Source organism: Grammomys surdaster, unplaced genomic scaffold (genome assembly GCF_004785775.1).
Source record: "Grammomys surdaster isolate TR1022 unplaced genomic scaffold, NIH_TR_1.0 126035, whole genome shotgun sequence".
NCBI lineage: Eukaryota > Metazoa > Chordata > Mammalia > Rodentia > Muridae > Grammomys > Grammomys surdaster.
The window spans coordinates 3466468-3488817 of NW_021620848.1; the positions used below are offsets into that span (position 1 = coordinate 3466468).

Here is a 22350-nt window from a genome sequence, read left to right on the forward strand (position 1 = left end):
GTGTGTGTGTGTGTGTGTGTGTGTGTGTGTGTGTGTGTGTGTGTGTGATGTGTGATGTGTGCATGCCATGGTACCTGTGTGTGGGTCAAAGGATAATCTTGTGGAGTCAGTTCTATCTTTACATGGATGTAGGAACTGAAGTCAGGTGGCTTGTATGTCAAGTGCTTCCTTTACTCATTAAAGCCACTTGTGAAAGGTCACATAGCTTAGAAAGGAAGACATCAGGAGCGTGACCCAAGGCTTTCTTACTTTCTCACACTCCTACTTGGGGCCCAAGTCTAGTCCAGAAAGTTCTATCTCTGGCTCTGGAGAAATCAACATGGAGATCACTGGGAAGGAGGGAACTATCTCAGACATACCTGCTGCTCATATGTGCTATCATGATAGGCCCAGGATGCTTGACCTGCAGTAACCTAGACAACTGGCCAACCGAGATTGGCTTGATCCAGTCCACTCACCTTTAGGAGACCAATTTCCTTGACACAATCCTGCCTGGCTTTGGCATCCATCATCTCAAAGATCTAGGGCAAGAAGAAGCCAGAAACAGAACAGTTCAAACCAGTGTCAATGACGGGATTCAAGCAAGCCTCTGCTCACCCTGCTCCTTGCCAAGGACCCCGAGGAGTGAGAGTCCCAACAACAGCACGGGTCAGAGACTGTGTGATGTTGCCAGGTTCACTTGGTCCCATGACGCCTCCTGTGTGGTGAGAGTCACTGTGTCCAGCTCACAGAGCCGAGACTGAGGTCCACAGCCTCTGAGGCTCGCTGAGGTCACACCCTGATAAGTGGCATGTTATCAGTGCTCCTTCACTGGAAACCTGAAGCATCAGACTTGTGGGGACAGACTAAAGGCAGCCACTGCCAATATCTCAGCACAGCAACCATCATGCAAAAGAAAGATGATGGCCCAGAATGCCTCTGGAAAGGCAAGAGCAGACAGTATCTCAACTGCAGGAGCCTGATGTCCCAGTGCTCCAAAAAGAATGTGAGGGTCACAGGTCAATGCTGACACTGTGCAGCCAGTGTCTTCCCATGGGTGCCTGGCTAAGCTACCCTCCCTGTCCAGGGTCTCCTGGGCCCAAGGCACTTCCCTGGGAGGAGAACCAGCAGAATAATGAGCTTAGGCAGCCGGAGGTACGGTGGAGTGGGGATTCTAGGCACATGCTATGTGCTTCCCAGCCTGACCGTGCTGCTGTATACCTCCCCTTCATTTAGAAGGCTCACAGAGGGCAGGCTGGTCCCTTTGAGGCAAAGCCTGATGTTGGTAGTGTTAGTGAATTGCTACTGTTTTCCTCATCTGAAAAATGAGACAATAATCCCAGCCCATTGGGCTACTGTCAGGCTCCCGTGTGTGAACACATCCCCACACACAGTAGGTGCCTAATGTGTGCATAGTTTTCTTTTCCTTTACGTTGTACCATGGGCTAAACTTGAGTCCCCTACGAGGTTAGGGTCACAGTGAAGCCACTTGGCCCTGAACTCACCTGCACCTTCTTCAGAGCCACCGTCTTTCTGTCCAGCAGGCAGGTGGCCTTGTAGACTTCACTGAACTGTCCTCGGCCAATCTTCTTCTCAATTTGGAAGTCTGCCAGCGAGCAGCGAAAAGACAGGGTGTTTGGGTGCCTCTGTAGGAGACAGAGGCATTGGTGATCAGCTAGGCTGAGGAGAAAAGCATAAGGCTAGACCGCTAGGACCCCAGCACCACAGTAATACCTTCTAAGCAAAGAAGAGATTTTACTCCCCACCCCCAACAACAGGCCTGACAAGTAGTGTGTGTGTGACAAATATCAAAACAATTCTAGTCTTATCCTAGGCTCACCACCCCCCTGCCACCATAGTCATTGTCCTGACACTGTCAGTCACCCTTAACCAGGACAGCCATTCCCCATCAGAAAGGGACACAGGCTTCGGGTGGGTGTGTAGCTTACATCTGAGCTTCTCTGGACAACTGGCCCCTCACAGTGACACAGAAACCAGACTTTGTAGAGACTGTAGAACCAGCACTGAAAGCCGTGACGGAACAAAGGGACCTGGCCAAGGATGCTGCTGAAAATATCTAATCTCAATCCTGGGTATCTGCCCTGCCTTTGACCATTCAGTTCCCGGATAAAAGACACAGAACCTTTATATTTATACTAGGCCTTCATCAGCAGAAGAGCTGGGCAGACTCTACCCTTTATGCTATCATGTCTATTCTCCAGTCGGTACTCCCACTATATAACTTGCCACGCTTTGTCTGGGCTGCTCTTAACTCCAATTAGCCAAACCACATGCCCATTATTTTAAGATTCTTACCTCATGGTGGCTTCTCCTCTCTCTACCTTCCCCTCTCTCCCCGTGGTCTTCTCCGACCCCAAGCCTAGGAACCCCAAGTCCTGCCTATCTCAATTCTGCCCAGCTATAGACTGTAGGAATCTTTATTCACCAACCAGAAATAACTTGAGGGCAAGTTCACATAGCATCACTTGGGTCTACTTGGGACTCCCTTGTCTCTGGAGCAACCAGGCCTTGGGGACTCATAGCAACAGACCAAACCTCAACACAAGGTTACTGTGGATAACCTCCTGCCAGCCCATGACTACACTGCCTGCTTCCCTCAGCAAGGTCAATATTGGGCTGACTTGACTCTGAATCTTGAACACTGGTGGAGGATGGTTTGGAGAGATCCCTGACTGCAGACTCAAGCCAGAGGAAGATGATATCCGCCAGGCAAACTCTTAAGGAATTGCCAATACACTACCTACCCACCAGGAGAGCACTTCAGAGGAGTACTTCAGAGGCCAAGCTTCCTGGAGCACTATACATGCCCGACACAGTGCAGCTGCCACCTCAGAGAGACCAAAGTGAGTCAAGCTTGGAAAGAACCAAGGTGGTTCGTGGAGATGACAATGTGCTGTTGTGCATAAAGTGCCTATTCTGTGCTTCTTGAGAGTTGCTATGAATGCCTCATGACAGCCTATGGAAGAGCTCTTCCTGCAGGCCTAGGCCAGGACAGCAGGGACTTGAGTTCTTTGTCTGACCCCGGGCTGTGCTGATGGGGGTCCCTTGGACCTCGGCATTCCCCTGGTACACTAAAGGATGGAGCGGGGTGATCACCAAGGCTACTTGTTCTGTGAACACAGACAGGCCGTCTTCTCATTAGGATGGGAGGATGAACTGTGGGCTGAAGACCGTTGTGACAGTCTGTCCAACCAGGAGGCCACACTGCCCAATTCATCAGTGGCTCCCAAGTCTAATGGATGTGAGGTGGTTGCTGTGGGGTGACTGAGGCTAAGGTTCTAGCTCAAATCTGCACATGGATGACCCAGATTTGCATTTCCTGTCACACTCCATTCATCCCAACTAGAGAAATCGTTTCCTATAGTGAAGACTGCTATGCACTGGGGCCATGTCCAGGCCACTGGGGTGGGAGAATGCCAGCAAACTACTAGGCAGGGCGCTCCTGGGGCAGCCTCTGCTCAAGTGTTGGGCATCTCATCACACAAGGGCTCTTCAGCATCAGAGTCCTGATTTAACTCCAAGGAGAGAGGGAGGATGTAGAGTCTTCTTACCCTCCGGGCCAGGTCTGTATGTTGCCCTGCCTCAGGGGGCCTGTTTCCCAACCCAGGCTACCCTCAGCATGATCCAGTCTGCAGAGTAACCCTGACCCTGTCATCTATTCATTAAGGCTGCACTGTGGGCAGGGAGGGATGCCTCAGTGGGAAGTCATTCCTGGCTCCTGTGGGAAGGGGTGGCCCTCAGTTGTCCCTCAAAGGCAGAGGAGGCAGGAAGTTGACATGGGTTATGAAGAGGCAGGCTGCTGACCCTGCAACAATCCTATACACACTGCTGCCTAGCACAGTGGCCCCAAGGAAAAGGCCTGAGCTGCAGAGGGAGGATGGTGTGGACCAGGAGGAGGAGGAAGAAGAGGAAGAAGAGGAGAAGGGAGAGGAGGGGGGAGGAGGAGGAGAAAGAGGAGGAGGGGAGAAGAGAAGGAAGAGGAAGAATAGGAAGAGAAGAAAGAGGACGAAGAGGAGGGGGAAGAGAAGGAAAAGGAGGAGGAGGGGGAGGAGGAGGAGGAAGAGAAGGAAAAGGAGGAGGGGGAGGAGGAGGAGGAGGAAGAAGAGGAGGAGGGGGGAGGAGGAAGAGGGAGCAGTCTCTGTAAGCATGACCACAGACAGCAGGAGCAGCCCGATAGACAGGAGTCAAGGAGACAGCTGAAGTCCATGGTCACTGTCCCCAACTGCATCCTTCCTAGAAATGTCACTAGTTTTCTGAGGCCCAGGCAGGACATCCAGGGGATAATGGAAGATGACTCCCTTAGGACACTCATCCTACCCCAGAAAACCAGAGAAACCCAGGCTTTCTTTTCCAAGTCAGATCAAATTAGGCCAGAAATACCCCCCTCCACACCCCCTCGCTAATTTGAGTTTAAAATGTTTGAACCACGATATGCCTCGGCCATTGACAAACCCTTTTCTCCCCTATGCTCACTCCCTAAACAGGAACATAAAATTACACGTTAGAAGGATAAAAATGCATTCGCCCAATTAATTTTCTGAAATCTCATTAAAAAATTTAGCCTGACTAAATCAGACTTCTGACCTGAATTTTAATCGTCTTTACACTGGATGGGCCTCTTCTCCCTCATACTGGTGATGCATCATTAATTTTAAGGCAACTGTTTCTATGATTTTAAAAAGCACACTTCATCAGCATGACATTTCCTGTAAACGAATTTCACCTTTAAAGACATCTGACATCGTGTGTATAGGGAACTTACAGGAGACTGGGTTTCCATGAAGCAAAATGTTTTAAATATGCATTGCACAAAAGGGCTCAATTTACAAAGAGTCCGAATTGTCAGACACCTTGCAAGGCCAACCTCTCTCAGAATAATGGCCGATTTCAAACCCAAAGCCAACCTTCATTCCTACTGCCCTCGGGAGCAAGGCAGCAGCAGTTGACCTCCCTGTGAAATGGAGCACGGGCTACTACTTCCCCTTCTCTGAGCGCTATTCACCATGGCCATCATTCCAGCTTAGGAGCCTACTATAGGCTTCATGGACCATCAGCTCACAGACACACTAAGGAATTGCGTGTAAGCATAGAGACACAATGATTGACATTAAACATCCAAAGTGCAGTACCCCCTCCGCAGGATGGTCCTGGTACCCTAAAACTGGGTAAGAGCTGCAGCCGAGAGCACTGCCAGGCAAAGGCTGGAAGGTGAAGACTGGAGGTCCTTCTCTACCTCCTTCTCCTACAGTTGTCACTTTGCTGTGGACATGGCTCCTCCACCAAGCCCCCATTGTACCCTCCTTGAGCTTCAGGCCTCAGCCACCAGGGATCTTTCTAAAACCCACAATGGGCTCCTCCTTCACTATGGTCTCAGTTCAAGTGACCAAGCACTGGTTCTCTGCTTTTGGCTGAAGGGGTGTGTGTGTGTGTGTGTGTGTGTGTGTATGTGTGTGTGTCTGTGTGTGTGTTGGCCTGCCTGCAGGTCTGGAGCCTTGGAATATGTTCGCTATTCTGTCCCTGACTACTGGTCATCCACTGGACAGAACCAGCTGCCCCATTCTCTGCTCTTCCCCAAGCCCTCCAGTGTCTGTTTATAGAGAGGTGTCTAGTAGGCCATGAGTCCCAAGGGCTGCTACTCAGAGAAAGGCCTGAAACAATCATTTTCTAAATTTACCATCAGTAGCCAATATTCATCAACTGCTTGTGTGTGTGTGTGTGTGTGCACATGGACCGTGTATATCAATCATTCTCTATATTTTGAGACAAGGTCTCTCACTGAAGTCAGAACTCACCAAATTCAGCTGGGCTGGATAGCCAGTGAGCCACAGAGACCCACAGGTCTCCCTCTTTCCTGGTGCTGGGTTACAGAAGTATGCCACTGTGTACAGCTTTTATGTGGATGCTAAAACCTGAACTCAGGTCATGCTTGCATGGCAGGTTCACTATTGACTGAGCCATCTTCCCAGCTCCTTGAGTTTCAATAGCCAATAGTATTTGGTCATTAAACTTTACCCATCCACCATCACCTCTTTGGGAGGGTTTGCATATAAATTTTGGTCTGTGAAACACACCCATGGACAGCTGCCTCCAGACCCCTGCAGAGTATGCACATGCCTCTCTCCAAATAGAAGAGAACTCAGCTTCAGAAACCAGAACAGGTTTCTGAAGACATGTCAGCAGGGACTTCGCACACAAGGAAACCTTTCCCTTTTATACAATCTGCATCGTTCTGCATGGGTTTCCCCTTCTTGACTCTGTATGTCCATTCACTGGAATGCCAGCTAAAGCCTAGCCTTTCTCAGTGTATGTGGACCTCAGAGTCAGCGGTAGGATTCAGCAAAAAGATTTCCATGTGCTGCTGGCTCTCTTAGTTTCTGTAAATCCACTAGCTTTAGACCTAGAATGTTAACAAAGCCATAGGTGACTGTTAAGAGTTCCTGACCTTTCTGCCTTGAGAGGGTAAATATAACTGTGAGAGCTTTGGCTTTGAAATAATTCACAATAATTTTTCAATTATAAAAGTAAAATCTACAGCTGGGCATGTTGGGCACACCTTTAATCCCAGCACTCAGGAGGCAGAGACAGATAGATCTCTGTAAGTTTGAGGTCAGCCTGGTCTACAAAAGTAAGTTCTAGGATAGCCAGGGCCAGAAAAAAACCTGTCTTAAAAAAACAAAAAGTAAACAAACAAACAAACAAACAAAAGAATGAACAAATGAATGAATGGTCTACACATGGCATTTCCTTGACATACATGGTGTTGGGTTCCATGCTGGATGTTTAAAGCACATCATGTCATTGAGACTTTATAGATGTTTCAGGATGGTGGTGCCAGCATTATCCCCACTCTACAGATGAGAAAACTGAGGCTGAGACACTTTGTTCCCCATCCTCAGAGAAGGTACAGCCTCACTCCTTGTTCCAAGGATGGCTTGATGGGTCACATGTCTCCTGCCACAAAGAGACGTGATTCCATTCCATTCTAGGCATTTCAGGATGCTGCCATGGACAGGCTTGTGCCACACTCCCCAGATGGGGTCAAGACATAGGCACTGAGAGGACTGAGGATGTGCCTGGCCGGCCTCCATCTCCATCCCAGCCTGGGGCTGGCATAACATACTCAGCCATGCAACTCAAGTCTTCGAGCCTGGCCAGGTGCACAGGTAGGACGCGGGCATCCTTTGCCTGACAGCCACTGCCCAGAGCAGCCGACACTGAGTGACTGCATCTAATTACACTTAACTATGTCATCACCCACTCCAACATGTGCGACAAGCTGCTGAGGACACTGTCACCGCTGCCTCCTTGCCTCCCCTCGCCTCGCCTCGCCTCGCACGAGAAATAATTACAGGCCTCTCTCCTCTGCCAAATGAGCCTGTAATTAACCCTAATTGCTCGAAATGCAACTGGCTAATTCTGGGAGATTAATCAAGGGGGATTCGATTGTTAGTGAATGACTTAATGTGACAAATGGCTACATTACCTAAGCAGGCCCTGCTGCCCCTGCCATCAGCATCATGTCCTGGCCCAGCCCTGGAGCTGTGCCTCCCCAGATTCTACCTGGAAATGGACCAGCGCATCCAGCACCAACAGCATAGTTGTCCTAGGACAGTCTGTGTACTTGCACACACTGTCACGAGCTCGGGTGTCATCTTTGTGTGGGTCTGTGGTAGGACCCTCTCTTGGGCTGACATAGCTTCATGCCATAGATCACAACACAGCAAGACTGCAAGCAAATACAAACTCAAAACCCACCTGGCTCCCTGAACAGCTGTCTGTGCAGTTTAAAATTTGCACAACGGACAGACCCTTAGTCCTCCACCCAGAACTAGGGTATCAGAAGCTGTGACAGTCTCCCATGAAGCAGGAATATGGCTGTCTTCAACCTCCCTCTGATTTAGGTCTTATGGCCTCGGGAAAAAAGCTGGGTCCTAAAGGATTGGGAGCAGGCACCAAGCTTGCCACCTTCCAGGCCACTGCCTGTCCCTTTCTTACAGAGGTCTGCCCTCTCAGTTGCTTTGCTAGGGCCTCTGGAGACATAGAGGGTCCTTCTGTTGGGTATTAAAAGTGTTCCCTGAGAGCTGACCTGGGCCTGCCTCCTGTAGCCACACCCAGGAAATCCACTGCACGTTAAGGGTGTATTTTGCTGACTCAGTGGTATAGAGCACGCCTCTGTGTATGGGGCTAGCGACATCCTCCACCTAGTAGGCACAGAAGACCCCTGCAGGAGAGAACATCCTAAGGCCAGGGCCATGTGGGATGGGGGGCATGCACACGGGTGTAGGAGAATGTATGTGGGTGCGGGGAACATGCATAGCTGTGGGTCAAGGGTAGGAAGTCTCCTCAGAGAGTAATATCTGGAATTGTGGCTTGTAGGGAGACTGGGAAGGGCATTCTAGGTCAGGGAACAGTGTGCAAAGGCACTGAGTGTGTCTGGCACTCAAAGCCACCTTTAGAGCAGGACCAAAGGTAGCTGAGCCCTCTAAGACATCAAAAGCCAGGGTAGATTGGGCACAGGGAGACCATCTAGAACACCAGACTAAAGAGAGCCAAACACAATTCAGGCCAAAACAGAGGTCAACAGTGGCCCAGGATACACAAGAACTTTCTGTCCATTCCTGAGTCCCTCTTCTTGCACAGAGCTGCAGACATGGAGCTGCTCCTCAATGGAAACCAGGCATCTGTGAATTAAGTACAGGGCTTCACCCCAGGCCTGGAAGCATCCAAGGAGGTGTCTGTATAGGTGTGCTACACAGCTCCCTACAGATAGGAAATGTTGAACGAGGGATCCTCAGTGTTCTGGGACACAAGAGAAGGGGCTTACCTGTGGGTCTGGAGGGGGTGCAGGCCCCAGCGCATGGCAGAGGTGGTTCGGGCTCCCTCCATGAGGCATGTGGCTGGGCTGTCCTGCCATCCTGCATGCCAGCCTCACAAGATCACAGGCTGCAACAGAAAATAGGAACCTGGTCACTTTCTCCTCCTGGCCACCAGTTCCAGTTTACAGATGGGAGAGCAGAGGGCACAGATGTTACTCTGCTCGTGGTCACCTAGTTCACAAGTGACCAGTCTAGGACGTAACACTCCAGAGGGTACTCTCTCTATATAAGGTTGTACTGTTTCAGTTGCTAGGACTGTCTACTGGAAGTGGGGAAACGGAGGTACTCTGCAGGGAAAAGAGGACTATCCATTCCAGGCCTGCAAGGAGGCCTGAATCACTTACTTTCTTTTTGCCGAGATAAAACACCATGACCAGAATCAACTTGTAGAAAAGAGTTTATTTTGGCTTATGGTTTCACATGGTTAAGAGACCATAACAGCAGGGACAACATGGCCGCCAGAACGTCCTTTAGAGTGGGGTGAGGTTATAGAATCTGAAAGCCCACCCTCAGTGATGTACTTCCTACAGCAAGGTACACCACCTAAACCTCCCCAACAGCAGCACCAACATGAGCCTATGTGGGACACTTCTCATTCAAACCACCACAAACTTCAGCTTCGACCCTCACAACCAGATATTTTTCTATATCCTTTCAATAGGGAGCTGGTCTGTTTTGCTGTCCCCAACACCCCATATAAGCCCAAGTGGGTAGCATGAGTGACCAGGAGAACAAAGCCAGACTCTGGCAGTACATAGCAGACATAGTGACATTGGAGGGCATAGGTTCTTGTGAACCTCCAGGCAGGGCTCTGAACAGGTTAGCTCTCATGTCCAGGACTGACCTGATAATTAATGCCCACGGTATGCACCCAATTATGAGCAGAAGGCAATTGAGTGTCTTCCTACTCCTGGGAGAGTGGCTTCTACTCCTAGTGCTAGAGGCCCATTACACTGGCCTCTTTGTGGCAAAGACCAAGGCTGACATGCACGGGAGCTTTCTGGCTGGGAGAATGATTCTCTTGTGTGGAAAAGCCTGCATGTATCCCATAATATATCTTTAACGCCTTCCACCGGCCAGGCTTGCGCTTGGGCTCCCATGAGGCATATACAGAGGCATCAGTGTAGCTCAGGTAAGTAGGGAAACCCTGAAGCATCTACAGACCCACTCTGTGTCCCAATTCTAGTCTGAACTCCAGGGGTCCTGACCCAGGTTCCTTAGCAGCTGCCCGATAGTCCCTAGAGAGCCAGAAGCCCCTGTGATTCATGAATGACCTTCCTATTATCTCAAAGGAACAATCACACAAGCTAAGACCCTAGCTAAGACTATTTGAACTAGCTCATTTTCTGTTACTATACCAAAATGCCTGAGTCTGGACGACTTTATAAAGAAAAGTTTTACTGAGCTTACAGCTTTGGAGATTCAAGGGCCTGATCAGTACTTGCAGGAACCTCTTGCTAGCTAACATGACACTGGCAGAGACTCCTGGGAAAAGGACAGACCCCATGGCCAGTCAAGAATCCAGACAGTCAGACATTCAGGGCTCAGACTTGAGCTTTTATAAACAATTTAATCTCATAAGAAATAATCCTTCCTAGAGGGAGTGCCCCTGTGACCTAATGACCTCCTACTAAGCTCTACCGTTTAAAGGTCCCAACGTCTCTCACCAGCAGTGAGACAGGAATCAGCACCATTGCTGTTGTCAGAACGGATATCCTGCAGATCTGGTCAGACTGTAAGTCACTCCCTGATCCTTCTAAGCTGGTTACCAGCCACATGAATCAGATGCCAGGTGTGTTTATAACTCCCAAGTGCATCAAGGGCACCTAGCCCACTACAGCAGGCACCCTGGCCTCCAGCATCGTTCCTCCTGCACCCCTGGCCTCCAGCATCATTCTTCCTGCATCCCTGGCCTCCAGCATCGTTCCTCCTGCACCCCTGGCCTCCAGCATCATTCTTCCTGCAACCCTGGCCTCCAGCATCGTTCTTCCTGCATCCCTGGCCTCCAGCATCGTTCTTCCTGCATCCCTGGGCACTCCTTTACCTCCACTGGCTTTGAGTGGGCACAGATGTGTGTGAGTGTGTATGTGTGTGTGCAAGCAGAGAGCAGAGGTTGACAGTGGTGTCCTCACTAACAACTTCCCTTCTTTATATTTGGTTGCTAGGGATTAAATTCAGGTCCTCATGTTTGTGTAGCAAGGACTTTACCGATCACGCTATCTCCCCAGCCCTTCAATGTTCTTTGGGGCATTTATCTACCCCACAGCACATAAAGTCAAAAACAGAAAGTGAGGCCACAGGGCCTCGGACAAGACCAGTACAGTTCATGTGGATTTCTACTGTCTATGACATCGACCACCTTTGATATGGCTTATCCTCATGTCTGCAGATACACATGAGCAGTGTCTGACTGAGGATACATAGCATCACAGGTAGGTCTCTCCCTCCCCGAGTCCCTTAGTGCAGGTCTTACAGGGGATGCAGATGGGCCTAGATGCTCTCAGAATCTTCCATCTTCCCATCGTCTGGCTGAGCATCCAGCCTAAGCACCTCTCCCGCCCCCTCACCTCCCGGGTGACATGGTAGAGGAGCTGGGTACAAAAAGCCCCAGGATAAACAGATAAGCACGGAGAAGCTTCCTCAGGCACTGTTGTTACTCAAGGGGAAAGCCTGTGACAACAAACTGGGCATAAGAGTGAGCCCGATGTAAAATGCGCATGAATTTGAAGAGGAAGCCAGAGGCTCCCGAAGGCTTAGCAGCTGATGCGGCCAACACCCTCTGCATCCCTCAGGGTGACATGTTCACCGTCCTCTGCCCTTAGGGGGACCTCTGGGAAAAAGTTGGAGAAATGTCTTCAGGAAAAGGTTCCATCTTTATCTTAGAAGGTTCCAGAATGGGCTCACAGGCTGCCCTGTCCTGGCCATGCATGTTATCTGTTCTGCCTACCTGCCTGTCTGGACCCTGTCTCTGAATCTCTGAATTCCCCTTCCCTCATCCAGTCCCCAGGTGTTGGGGCTGGGGGGGTGGTGCTGCACGTGAATCTGCACTCTTTCACAAACTAGCTAGGTCCCTAGGTAAATCTCACTGAGCTGCCTGGCAGCTGTTTAGGAAGGCCATGCCCCTCCTGGATCAGGCCTCCAGACAGCTATGTGGACCTTACTTGAGGTGCCAGGACTATGACAAAGGGGCCCAAGCCACCTCTGAAATAACAGATAACGATGACAATTGTTCCATGGGTCTTTAATACGTCCTTCATCCTGTAAACTTGAACACAACTCCATGAGGTAAGACTACAATCAGGCTACTGAACAAATAAGGAAACTGAGGCATAAGGAGGTTGAAAGGCTTGCTCGGGTCACATGGATAAGCAGGAGGGCTAGGACTTAGACCTAAGGTGGCATCCTCTGAGACTACCACACTGTCATCTTTTTCAGTGGCACTCTGTAGAACGAGCCCTGTCTCCACACAAAAGCCATGATGTAGGGCCAGTGCACAAGTCTGGGGGTTGTGTAGCACCCTAGAGCCAGTGCTTACAAGGAGTCTTTTGTCCAACAGAGGCCACTGGACAGACCCTGCTCCAGATCACATCCAGCTATCGTCCGTATGTAACTCTTCTATCAAAGTCCCCCAACCCCCAACACTCAATCAGTGACACGCAGACCCATGCAGAGTCCAGGAATGCCTGCCACGATGTGTTTCCCAGGGTGGAGAGGAAGACAGTCCAGCTTGACAAGCATCAAGAGGAACACTGCAGATGGAAGGAGTCCAGCAGGGAACAGGGAGCGGGGCCCTTCTTAATGGGCCAGGCCTTTCCCACTCATCCTCAGGCTTCTGGGAAACTCATAATCAGTAGGGGAACTGAGGCTCAAAGCCATATGCCCAATAAGCTACAGATGAGAATCTGGGTTCAGATTTCAGTGGTCCTCCTTCCAGGGTTTTTGGTCCCCAGGAAGTCACGGAAGGGCAGGACTTGAAGAGAGCTGCATTCTGTAATACCCAACCTCCGCACACTGTACATTTCTACAAAAACCCTGTTTCTTCCAGAGTCAGATGCAAGTAAGGGCATCTGGAGGGAGACATGGAGTGCAGGGACAGACCAGAGGTAATGCTTTGAGTAATATGGGGAGTCTCCTGGCCCAACCACCCTGGGGATTCCAGGATCCTCCAGTCCTTGCCAAGTTGCAGAACAATGAGTCAGTGGCTGCCAAGCCCAAGCCAGGGGTCAAAAATCTGTGGAATGTGACCCAGAGCCACAGGTCCCGCTGAACCATCTCAGCCTGCCTTTCCTCTGAAGTGAGCAAACGCTTGTGCTCGGAGGCACTGTGACCGCACACACCATGTGACCTTTCACCTAGGCTCCTGGCTTTGGTGTGGAGAGCAACAAAGAGCTGTCACGTGTCTACCAGGCAGCCAGAGATGAACCTGGAACAACTTAGGGTTCAGGAGGGACATGCTGGAGAGCTTGATCACCGAGTTAAAATGTCACCCCATTTTCCTACCACTAGAGCCTGCTTCCACACATGGCAAACGGGTAAACTGGCAGGTGGACCTCTGAGAGTATCTTGGTGGACCACACAATCCATGGAAAGTGCCGGAAGCTCTAACCACTGCAAGCATTATTTATGCTAACCCTCGAAGAGTAATGGAGGGTACCCGCCTGCACAAATGGTATCATGGGAGCTGAGGTTCAGTGAGGGGCAGACACTTGCCCAAAGTCACAATGCATGTGTCTTTCTTCATGTGAACTGTGGGAATTCTGCCTGGCCTTGGACGAAGCCCTCTCTCATGTGGCAGGAACCTTAGGGAGACAGAGGAGGCTGGAGGCTGTACTAAGTTGAACTTGAAGTTCCAATTGACCTTTATCCCAGGATTATTGAAGGAAAGGGGACCAATGATGGAAGGGGATGTCTCAGCAGGCCTATGCCGAGGCATCTCTTCCCCCTGAGGGACCAGCCACACGGCATAGAATATATAGCATAGCATATAGTATAGCATAGAATAGAATAGAGTTTATTCAGGGCATGGGGAGGGGGACAAGAGAGAGAGAAAGAGAGAGAGAGAGAGCGAGAGAGAGAGAGCTCAGAGAGGTAGAGGAGTAGAGGTTGGCCATGACCACATGGAGAGAGGGGGAAGGGAAGGGGGGAGGGGGCAGAGAGGAGCTGGAGGCAAGAGAGTAAGAGGAGCAGGAGAGAGAGGAGGGGGCAGGCAGCCCCTTTTACAGTGACCAGGCCTACCTGGCTGTTGCCAGGTAACTGTGGGGAGGAGCATATCTGGTTCTTGCCAGATAACTGTGGAGGTGGAGTTTAGACAGAATACTAACAATTACCACCTGAGACTTGTCTCCCAATTTCTGGGAACTTCATCTCAGGATAAGTTCTAGCTTATCTGCTGCTGAACATCACCCCTCATGAGGCTGGTGGGTCCTAGATGCTGTCTCTGTGAGAGATAACCATGCCCAGAGCAGCACAGTCTACCTAGTGTCCACCTACATCCTAATGACAGAAACCTAGTTTGGGTGCTCACTACCCAAAGTACAGCCTAGGGCTGGAGGCCCAAGGCCCAGCAAGGAGACATAGCAGGTCCCGGTTCCTGGACACTTAGGGGGTCAACATCCACAGGTCTTTACCATTTCCTAAGATGAGGTGCCACTCTCCCCACTATACAGATAAGAAAACTGAGGCTCCAAAAAGGACAATGTCTTGTCAAAGTAAACCTACAAAGTGATCAGGGTACCATCTGCCCAGCTTCTCAAAGCAAGGAAGGAGTCCAGCGGGTGAGAGGCAGACTGGAGTGTGTGACATATGGACCAGTTATTGGGGAACTTGATAGTAACATGGTGGGTACTAGGTATACTCCATGTGACTGCTAGAATCCACATGCAGAGGAAGAATTTCCATCAGACTGGTTGAGTGACAGTCCAAAGTTACACAGGAGGCAACAGGAACAACTGACAGTTGAAATCAAGTCTTCCTATTTCCATCCACACAGTCTTGGAGGAGCACACAAACACACACAAGGATAGACTGACTGAGTGAATCCAACCCCGGGATGCAGCTATGGCTAATGTGTACTCTCCCAGGCCAGTGGCCCTTCCCCACTGGTCTTGGGTTAAGCAGATGTTAATGGGTTTTCACTTGACAGGAAACAGTCAGAGCTCAGGCCAGAATTCTGAGGGCTGGTTAGCTGGAAAAGACAGATGGCGTCTAGTTTCCAAACTGGTCCTGTGTCCCCGTAACCTTTCCCAATCTCGCCTCTCCAGACCACACTCACTGCTTAGACTCTGTAGCCCCATAGCCAGTGGACACCTGGCTTCTCGGAGTGCACGTCACAGTGAGGTCCTACATGGGCCCCTTTCTCAGGCAGTGGGGCCACCCCAAGGTGAGCCTGAGAGACATAGAGCCAGATCCCTGGAGCACAGGGCTCCCCCCTTCTCCTCTCCCCTCTCTTTCCCTTACCTATCCCCTCCTTGCCCCCCTGCCCACTGCACTACCTTTATCTTCCTCCTGCCAGCCTAGGATCCCTCTGGGGTACTCTAGATCCAGGCATAGCCACAGTGACAATGCTCAAACCAGCCTAAGGCCTGCCTTCCTGAGTCTCCATCTCAGCCAGAACCAGGCTCCACCCTGAGCTTCATCTTCACTCACAGGCCTGAACGGTCTTGTTGATTCTACCTCCCAAGTCTCCCCCTCAAGTCCCCTCCTAGACACAACCCTTCCCAGATCCTGCAGTCCAACACCTTTGGCCCTGACACTGGAGGGTTCTCTTTTCTGATTTTTGTGTGTCTGCTGGTATGTAGACTATGTACACATGTGCAGGAACCAGAGGAGGCCTTCAGGTGTCCTCTACTTTCTGATTCATTCCCCAAGACAAGAATGGTAGCCAGCAAGTCCCAGCCATTCTCCTGTCTCCTACTTCCCAAAGCCCCTACTTGTGCTATGGTTATAGGCATGACTATACATGCACAGCTTAGTACCTGGATGCTGGGGGTGAACTCATGCCTACACAGCAAGTGTTCTTACCCACTGAACATCGTCCCCACCCTGAAGGTATTTTTTAACAGTCTGCAAGGCTTCCTAGGCAAAGGCCACAGGTTAGAGTGAGATGTTCCCAAGTCATGCCCAGCTGGCACTAGCCAGCCCAGTATAACCTACCCTCTCAGACCCAGGCAGCACAGCTACACTACAGAGCTCCCCTGCCCTTCCATAGCACCCCAGTCCTTCCAGACTTCTCTATGTACCAGCCTTTACCCAAAAGACCTATCAGTGACCTTTTAATTTACAAGGTCACACCCTCTACCTGGTCAAGTGTCTGGCCTGCCCCAGGCTCAGGTATTTGTGGGATCTTGGGAAAGTGTTATCCTCTCTCTGAGTTCAAAGTTCTATAGAAAAAAGGGGCATGCATACCTTTCCAGGGTGGCCAGGTGCTGTCTGAGGATACAGCAGGCAACTGGGTAGCAATGAAGGCAACTTTTCCTGTCCCAATGTGACAAGGTCCACAGGATTTTTCCCTAAAACCAACACTAGGGGACACGGACTGCTTCCTTTGTCATATGTCTGCTTCTGAAGCTGGCCATCGAGAGTAGAGACTGACCCTAGTGTCATCTTCAAGCTTTTAGGCTGTGGGAAGCACAGAGGTTCTTGTGCACACAGAGATGCACCAAGGGAACCAGGAATGTTAAACACACAGGCTTAAAAACACAAAAGCCGAGATGCATAATCTGTTATCTACCCAGAACGCTGGTGGCAGATGTGGTTAGTAGCCTGGTGGTCTCTGCACTAGAGATCCACATCAGATCCTCCCCCAGACCCGTATCCAGAGCAGGTCAATCTATAACCCACCTGTATTGAAGATTTCACATGCACTTTACAAAGAGTTTCTACGCAGTCATGTCTTAAGCTTTATTGTGCACACAGGATTGATTTAATTATCACCAGGAAAATTTTCACCAAATTGTGCCATGCTTGAAGACAGCTAAAATAAACTACTTGGGTCAGACTCTCAAAGTTTGACCCAAAGCTGGCTGCTGAATCGGGTTGAATCAAACTACGTTCCTGCCTCCCGTTGGCTGTTACTCTGCTGACCGTGGTGGTCACAGAGACCCAGCCTCCACCTCCAGGCCTTGCCCAGGTCTGGCACAAAGGGGACCGAAGGGGAGCTGACTAGACGAACTCTCACTGGCAGCTGGAGAAGCAGCCCACAGCTTTGTAATCCCTACGGTAGAAGATCACACAGAAGGTACCATCCAAAACACCTTATACCACACAGACACAAGTTCCCAGGACTTGTAAAAATCAACACTAGCTCCTGGTCACATTTCAGTCACCTTTCATGGGTAGCAAGGAAAGGATCCAAAGACCCCACCTTTTTCTAAGAGGAAGACTGAGAGGGTGGAGTCCTATGGGGCAAGGTCCTGGTTTAAATTACTCAAGAGAAAGCGGAGATCTGCTAAAGTATGTCCTCTGCACACGTTCGCTCCTGTGGATGTCTGCAACCCCCATTTAATAGATGAGGACACTAAGGCACAGGGAAGTTAGATGACCTATCAAGTTGGTAAAAAATGGGACCTGTGTGGCCCCAGCCCTGACTCTCTTTCCAAAGTCTGAAGTGATCTTTAGAAATCACCAGGAGTCAGAAGCTAGGATCTCATACCCCAGGGTTCCTAAGAAACCCACCACCTCAGTGATTCCTGCTGTGCCTCTACCTCAGAAATAAATTTTCCTCCAGATATTGGCAGGCTTTTCTATGTCTGAAGTAAATGGTCTCCTGGCAAAACTCACTCCTACCCCAATACCCAACTGCACAGCCTCCTCCAGGCACAACTCCTAGATTTCCTCCCCTGCCTGTAGTGCTAGCAGCTTGGCTCTGGTCCTTTGTGAAGTTTCCCTTCTCTCAAAAGTAGAGACCAAGTCACTCACCCCCCAGGGCTCAGTGGGCACAGATGACAGTTAGATAAAGGCTACCAGTGGCTTCAAAAGAGAAGAGACTGGCCAGAGACACAGAGACATATTTCAGGACAGAGAGTCTTGAAGAGTAGAAAGCCATCTATCCCCATGCCCTTTCTCAGACACTAGTATTCCTACAACCAACAGCAGAAGGTGGAGAAAACCAGCAGAGTAGCCCCAAGGAGCTCCAGATTCAAGGTCTGTCCCAAGCTTGTCCCTAGGCCCAGTAGAATGTCAAACCTTCCCTAGAGGCCACCTGACCACCCCTAGCTTCAGATGCTACCCCAGGGACATGTGCTCTACCTGTCACCACCACTACCCCAGGATTTCTAGCAAAGACTGGAGACTGCTTAACAGGATTCTGGACGGCAGCACCTGTCATGCCCCACAGCAGTGGCAAGGGTCTCTCAGGCTAGTGGCAGTGGAGGAAGCAGTAGATAGCAGAGGTGCAGCTAGGTCTAGTAACCCTCTGAGTTCAGGATCTGGAGGTCTCTGGGGTCTGGCTCCTGTCACTAGCTGGGCAAGCCCCCGGGAGTACAAGAAGCAGGAAAGAGGGAAAGGAGATTGGCTGGTCTGGTACCTCCTGAAGTGAGCAGCCCCAGGGCGAGTCTGCTTAGCTTGAGGATTGAGGACTGGCACGATGCCCAAAGCCTCCAAGGATTCAAATGGCCTCTATGTGCCAACACAGGTGAGGGACACTGGCCCCTTCTGCCTGTGCTGAGGACTTCCCCTTCCCAAGACTCTTGTCCCCAGACACCACCAAAAGGAAACTCCCCCACCTCGCACTGTTCCAAAAATAGCTGGGACTGCCACCTCCATGGTAAATGGAACTTGTCACAACCCCCACAGAGCCTCCTGCTCACTGGGGTATACAAGGTGGCGGAAGTGGCCACCAGACGGTACAGAAGCCAATGCAGGTAGCTTAAAACCTGCTCTCTGGGATGGCCTGGTCAGCTCCTCATTTTATCCACCAGGAAACTGAGGCAGAGGTCACCTGAGACTATAAACAGTTGGATGATATCAGCCTGGAGATATCATCCCTCCTGCCCCCAAATTGATCACGCCCTAGACAACTCCATCAAAGGGATTTCCCCTGCAGTCTTCCATCCCTCACCTGGCACTTGGACACTGGATGCCAGGAAGGAAGAGAGATTCTTCCTTTATCCCTGCGTTCACCCCACCAAGCCTAACAGTCCTTGTCAACCCTTTATAAGCTTAGCTGGGCTTAGTGGGGAAAAGGCTCACTGAGCAAGTGGGTGGACTTAAGTCCAGATCCCTAGAACCCAAGTCAGCTGGACACTATAGCATGTCTATACTCCAGCGCGCCTTCTGTGAGATGCTAAGTCAGGACAGCAGAATCCCTGAAGCTTGCAGCCCAGCTAGCTTAGTGCATGCAGCCACAAACAGGAGACTCAAATAAGGTCAAGGGCTAACCCTTAGGCTATCCTCTGGACCTCCATATGTTTTCATACACATGGACACATAACATACATAAGGGGGCGGGTTTTTAATATAAATGAAAGCTTGGCTCTTCCTATTATTTGTATGCTGGACAAGGCCTATCTGCTGGCCATGAAAGACACCAATGCTGCTCTTGAGCCCTGGCTCTGCCACATTCCCACTGTGTGTCCAGGTCTTTTCATACGTTAAATGGGGACAAGGACGGCATCTACTCTCCCAGAATGCAGGAGGACTATATGACATTACAAGGGTCAGACGTGCTCAGCTCTGAGCCTGCCTCCCAACAGACACCCAAACAGTGGGATCATTGTTTTGTTCTGATTCCATCCTTACTCTCCTACAGTGCTTTGCTCTTTAAAACAAGGCCATAGGTCCAGGAACTGCAGCCCTAGAGTGTTCCCAGGCTTCCATTCTCCTCCGCCCTCTTCTCCAAGTCCTTCCAGCTGCCTCTTCTACACAGAAACCATGCTGACAATTGGGAAACGCAGGATGCCATAGACAAAAAGCCCCTGTTCTTACTGGGGCCAGGCCAGAAAAGCATCTAACGGTGCCTCGAGAAGAGGCGAGAGTGGTCACATGCAGCTTCTTGTACCCTCCATCCCCCAAGACCCAGTAGCTGGACAGGTGGGCAGGGCTGGACTGAGGGGAAAGGGGTTCCCAGCAGAGGACACAGAAGAGTCAAAGGCACAGTGGCAGGCTGGGTTCAAGTTGTGGCCCTTCCACAGGCCACCATGTCCTCTGTGTTCTTACAGGGAGAGAGGATAGCATCTCCTGCCCCCAGGCCTACTGCAGGCTTCTTCACTCCACGGACCACACCTGGCTTCTCTAGAACAAGCGTCTTCCACCCTGCACTCCATCTGCAGTATCACTGCTGCGAGGACTGACACTGGCATATGGCAGCTGAAGCTCTAGAGGCCATGCTGTGCCAGACTCTGGCACAAGGGCTCGGCCACCTGCCAATACACCTTCCCTGCCGGCCCCAACTGTCGGGCATATGCCTACTGCTGGCTCCCTTGGTGACAGTTGCTGGGCCCAGGCCAGCCATCCATAGAGGCTGGACTCCAAGGCCAGGTCTGGGGGTATATGAGTCTCCCAAGGAGGAGGTGCTCAAAGACCTGTGTCTTCTATGACTCTATTAGTCTGGTTCATAGAGAAGGTTCCAGGCAAGATGGGTGAGGGCCTCTTCCTGAGAGTGACAGTGAGCTCCCTTCACAATCTCCAGTGACACTAGCTACTTAGTCCAATCCTGTCCACTCACACGGCTACCTAATCATAAGCTCTGCAGCTGCTTCCTATGTCTTTCCTGATCAGACACTTGCAAGACCTGAGTTAGATCTAAAACAAGTAGCCATTTTTTCCCCAAAAGGGTAACTTTTTGTTTTGCACGTGTGAGGGTACAGCATGTGCGAGTTTGGGTGTGTGTTCACACACATGTGTGTGGAGACCAGAGTTTGTAGTCAGTATCTTTCTCTACTCTCCACTTCATTCCCTGACACAGGGTTCCCCTGTCTGCCTCTCAAGCTAGACCACCACACCACTTCAGGGGTGGTGCTAATTCAGGTGCTAGCCATCTGGATGTTGTTCCTCACGCTTACTTGGCAAATGTTTTATCCACTAGGGTATCTCTCCAACCCCTAATGGGTGACCACTTTTAACTCCACCTGAGGGCCTCTGCCTCTGGGTTGTGGCACACAACGTATGGTGGCCCAGGACATACAACCTGAGTACTCACAGGGCTGCTTGGTCACAGGAAAGTCCAAGACTGTCTCTGGGCCTCAGATTCTCCACCTACCACATGGGTCTGGGGATGATCCTTTTTGTGTGATGGAGGGTTTGTGACTCACTGCTATACCCTGAAACAGCTGGATCTCATATCCAATCACATGCTTGCTTCTAGGAGGAAAGCAGTTCCTCTAGGCCTAGTAGAGCAAAGAGGATCTGTTCTCTGATTTGAGGACACTTTCTGCATGCTGCTGCCAGACTCATGGCCATGTGGGGGCTCCCAGGCCTGCTGTGGGCTCCCATACACATCCACGGTGGCCGTAATGCATGGAAAGAACACTACACCCAGAGTTCCCCTAACTACCAGCGGCTGGGCCAGACTGGCTGAGGACACTGGCAGTGAGTATGCTCACAAAGTGACCCTGCAGGCAGTCTTGTGCATCTACAGGTGATGGGACAGCCTTGCCCACTGTGTCCAGCTGGAGTGGCAGAGCTTGGCTGGGAGCTCAGGCCTGTGACCACTCCTGGGGGAACTGCATCCCTGCCTTCTGAGAAGCAAAAGTGAGGGGCTGGGGACAACCGGACCAAAGAGCTTCACTATGCTGTTTGGAGGGATCAAGGAGGCTTCTTCAGTGCAGGCTGAAGTCTGAGAGCTCTGAGTTCAAATCCCATGCTGCCTCTGTCCAGCTACCTGAATGTGAGCCAGTGCCCCATCCATGTTCATAATTCTGTCTTCTGAAAACAGGGACCTTTCAGGACCCACCCTGTGGGGTTGTTGAAAGACTGTGTGAGAACGTGCTGGTGAATACCTGCTGCAGACTGTCAGGGCCCAGGTTCACATAGGAACTCACATATGGTTACTGACGCTGTGAGAATGAATTTCAGAGCCAAACAGTGCTTACTCAAGAACAGATGTCTGCAACACAAGTTCTGCAAATAACCTTTTACTCTAAAGCCATTGCTCACTCTCCTAGGCACTCCAGGCCCCAGGGCACATGGGGCCTCTGGTGCACCTTCTACTCTTCCCTGTTCATCCTCCTGAAGCTGGAACACATTAGAGATGGCGACAGCATTTCACAAGTTACCAGAATGAATCTAAGCTGCCCTTCCCCCACTGCTTCAATAACATAAATCTTGGCTGAGACTGGCAAGAGACCCTATATATTTACATGACGATAGTGCCTCATGATCACAGGGCTCGTGGTTCTGGCAGGCAGCTTGTGGCAGGGACGACTGTGGTCCTAGGAGAGTCACTATTTTCCGACGACTTTTATTGTCCATTATATCCCGCATTTACAGGGCTTCGCTCCGGGCCTGGCAGGAATATGGCACACGGAGGGGCTGGTGG

General features: G+C 50.7%; 1 protein-coding gene across 2 annotated transcripts in view; it reads right to left on the reverse strand.

The window, feature by feature from the left end:
- Nek6 (NIMA related kinase 6) overlaps window positions 1-22350 on the reverse strand; it is a 73165-nt gene that overhangs the window by 25078 nt on the left and 25737 nt on the right. For both annotated transcript variants that reach the window (XM_028754667.1, XM_028754666.1), the window contains exons 2-4: window positions 8825-8943; window positions 1485-1625; window positions 459-521 (exon numbers count right to left, since the gene is read on the reverse strand). In XM_028754667.1, coding sequence (XP_028610500.1) covers window positions 459-521; window positions 1485-1625; window positions 8825-8914 — 294 coding nt within the window. In that variant the 5' untranslated portion in view covers window positions 8915-8943. The remainder of the gene's footprint in view (window positions 1-458; window positions 522-1484; window positions 1626-8824; window positions 8944-22350) is intronic.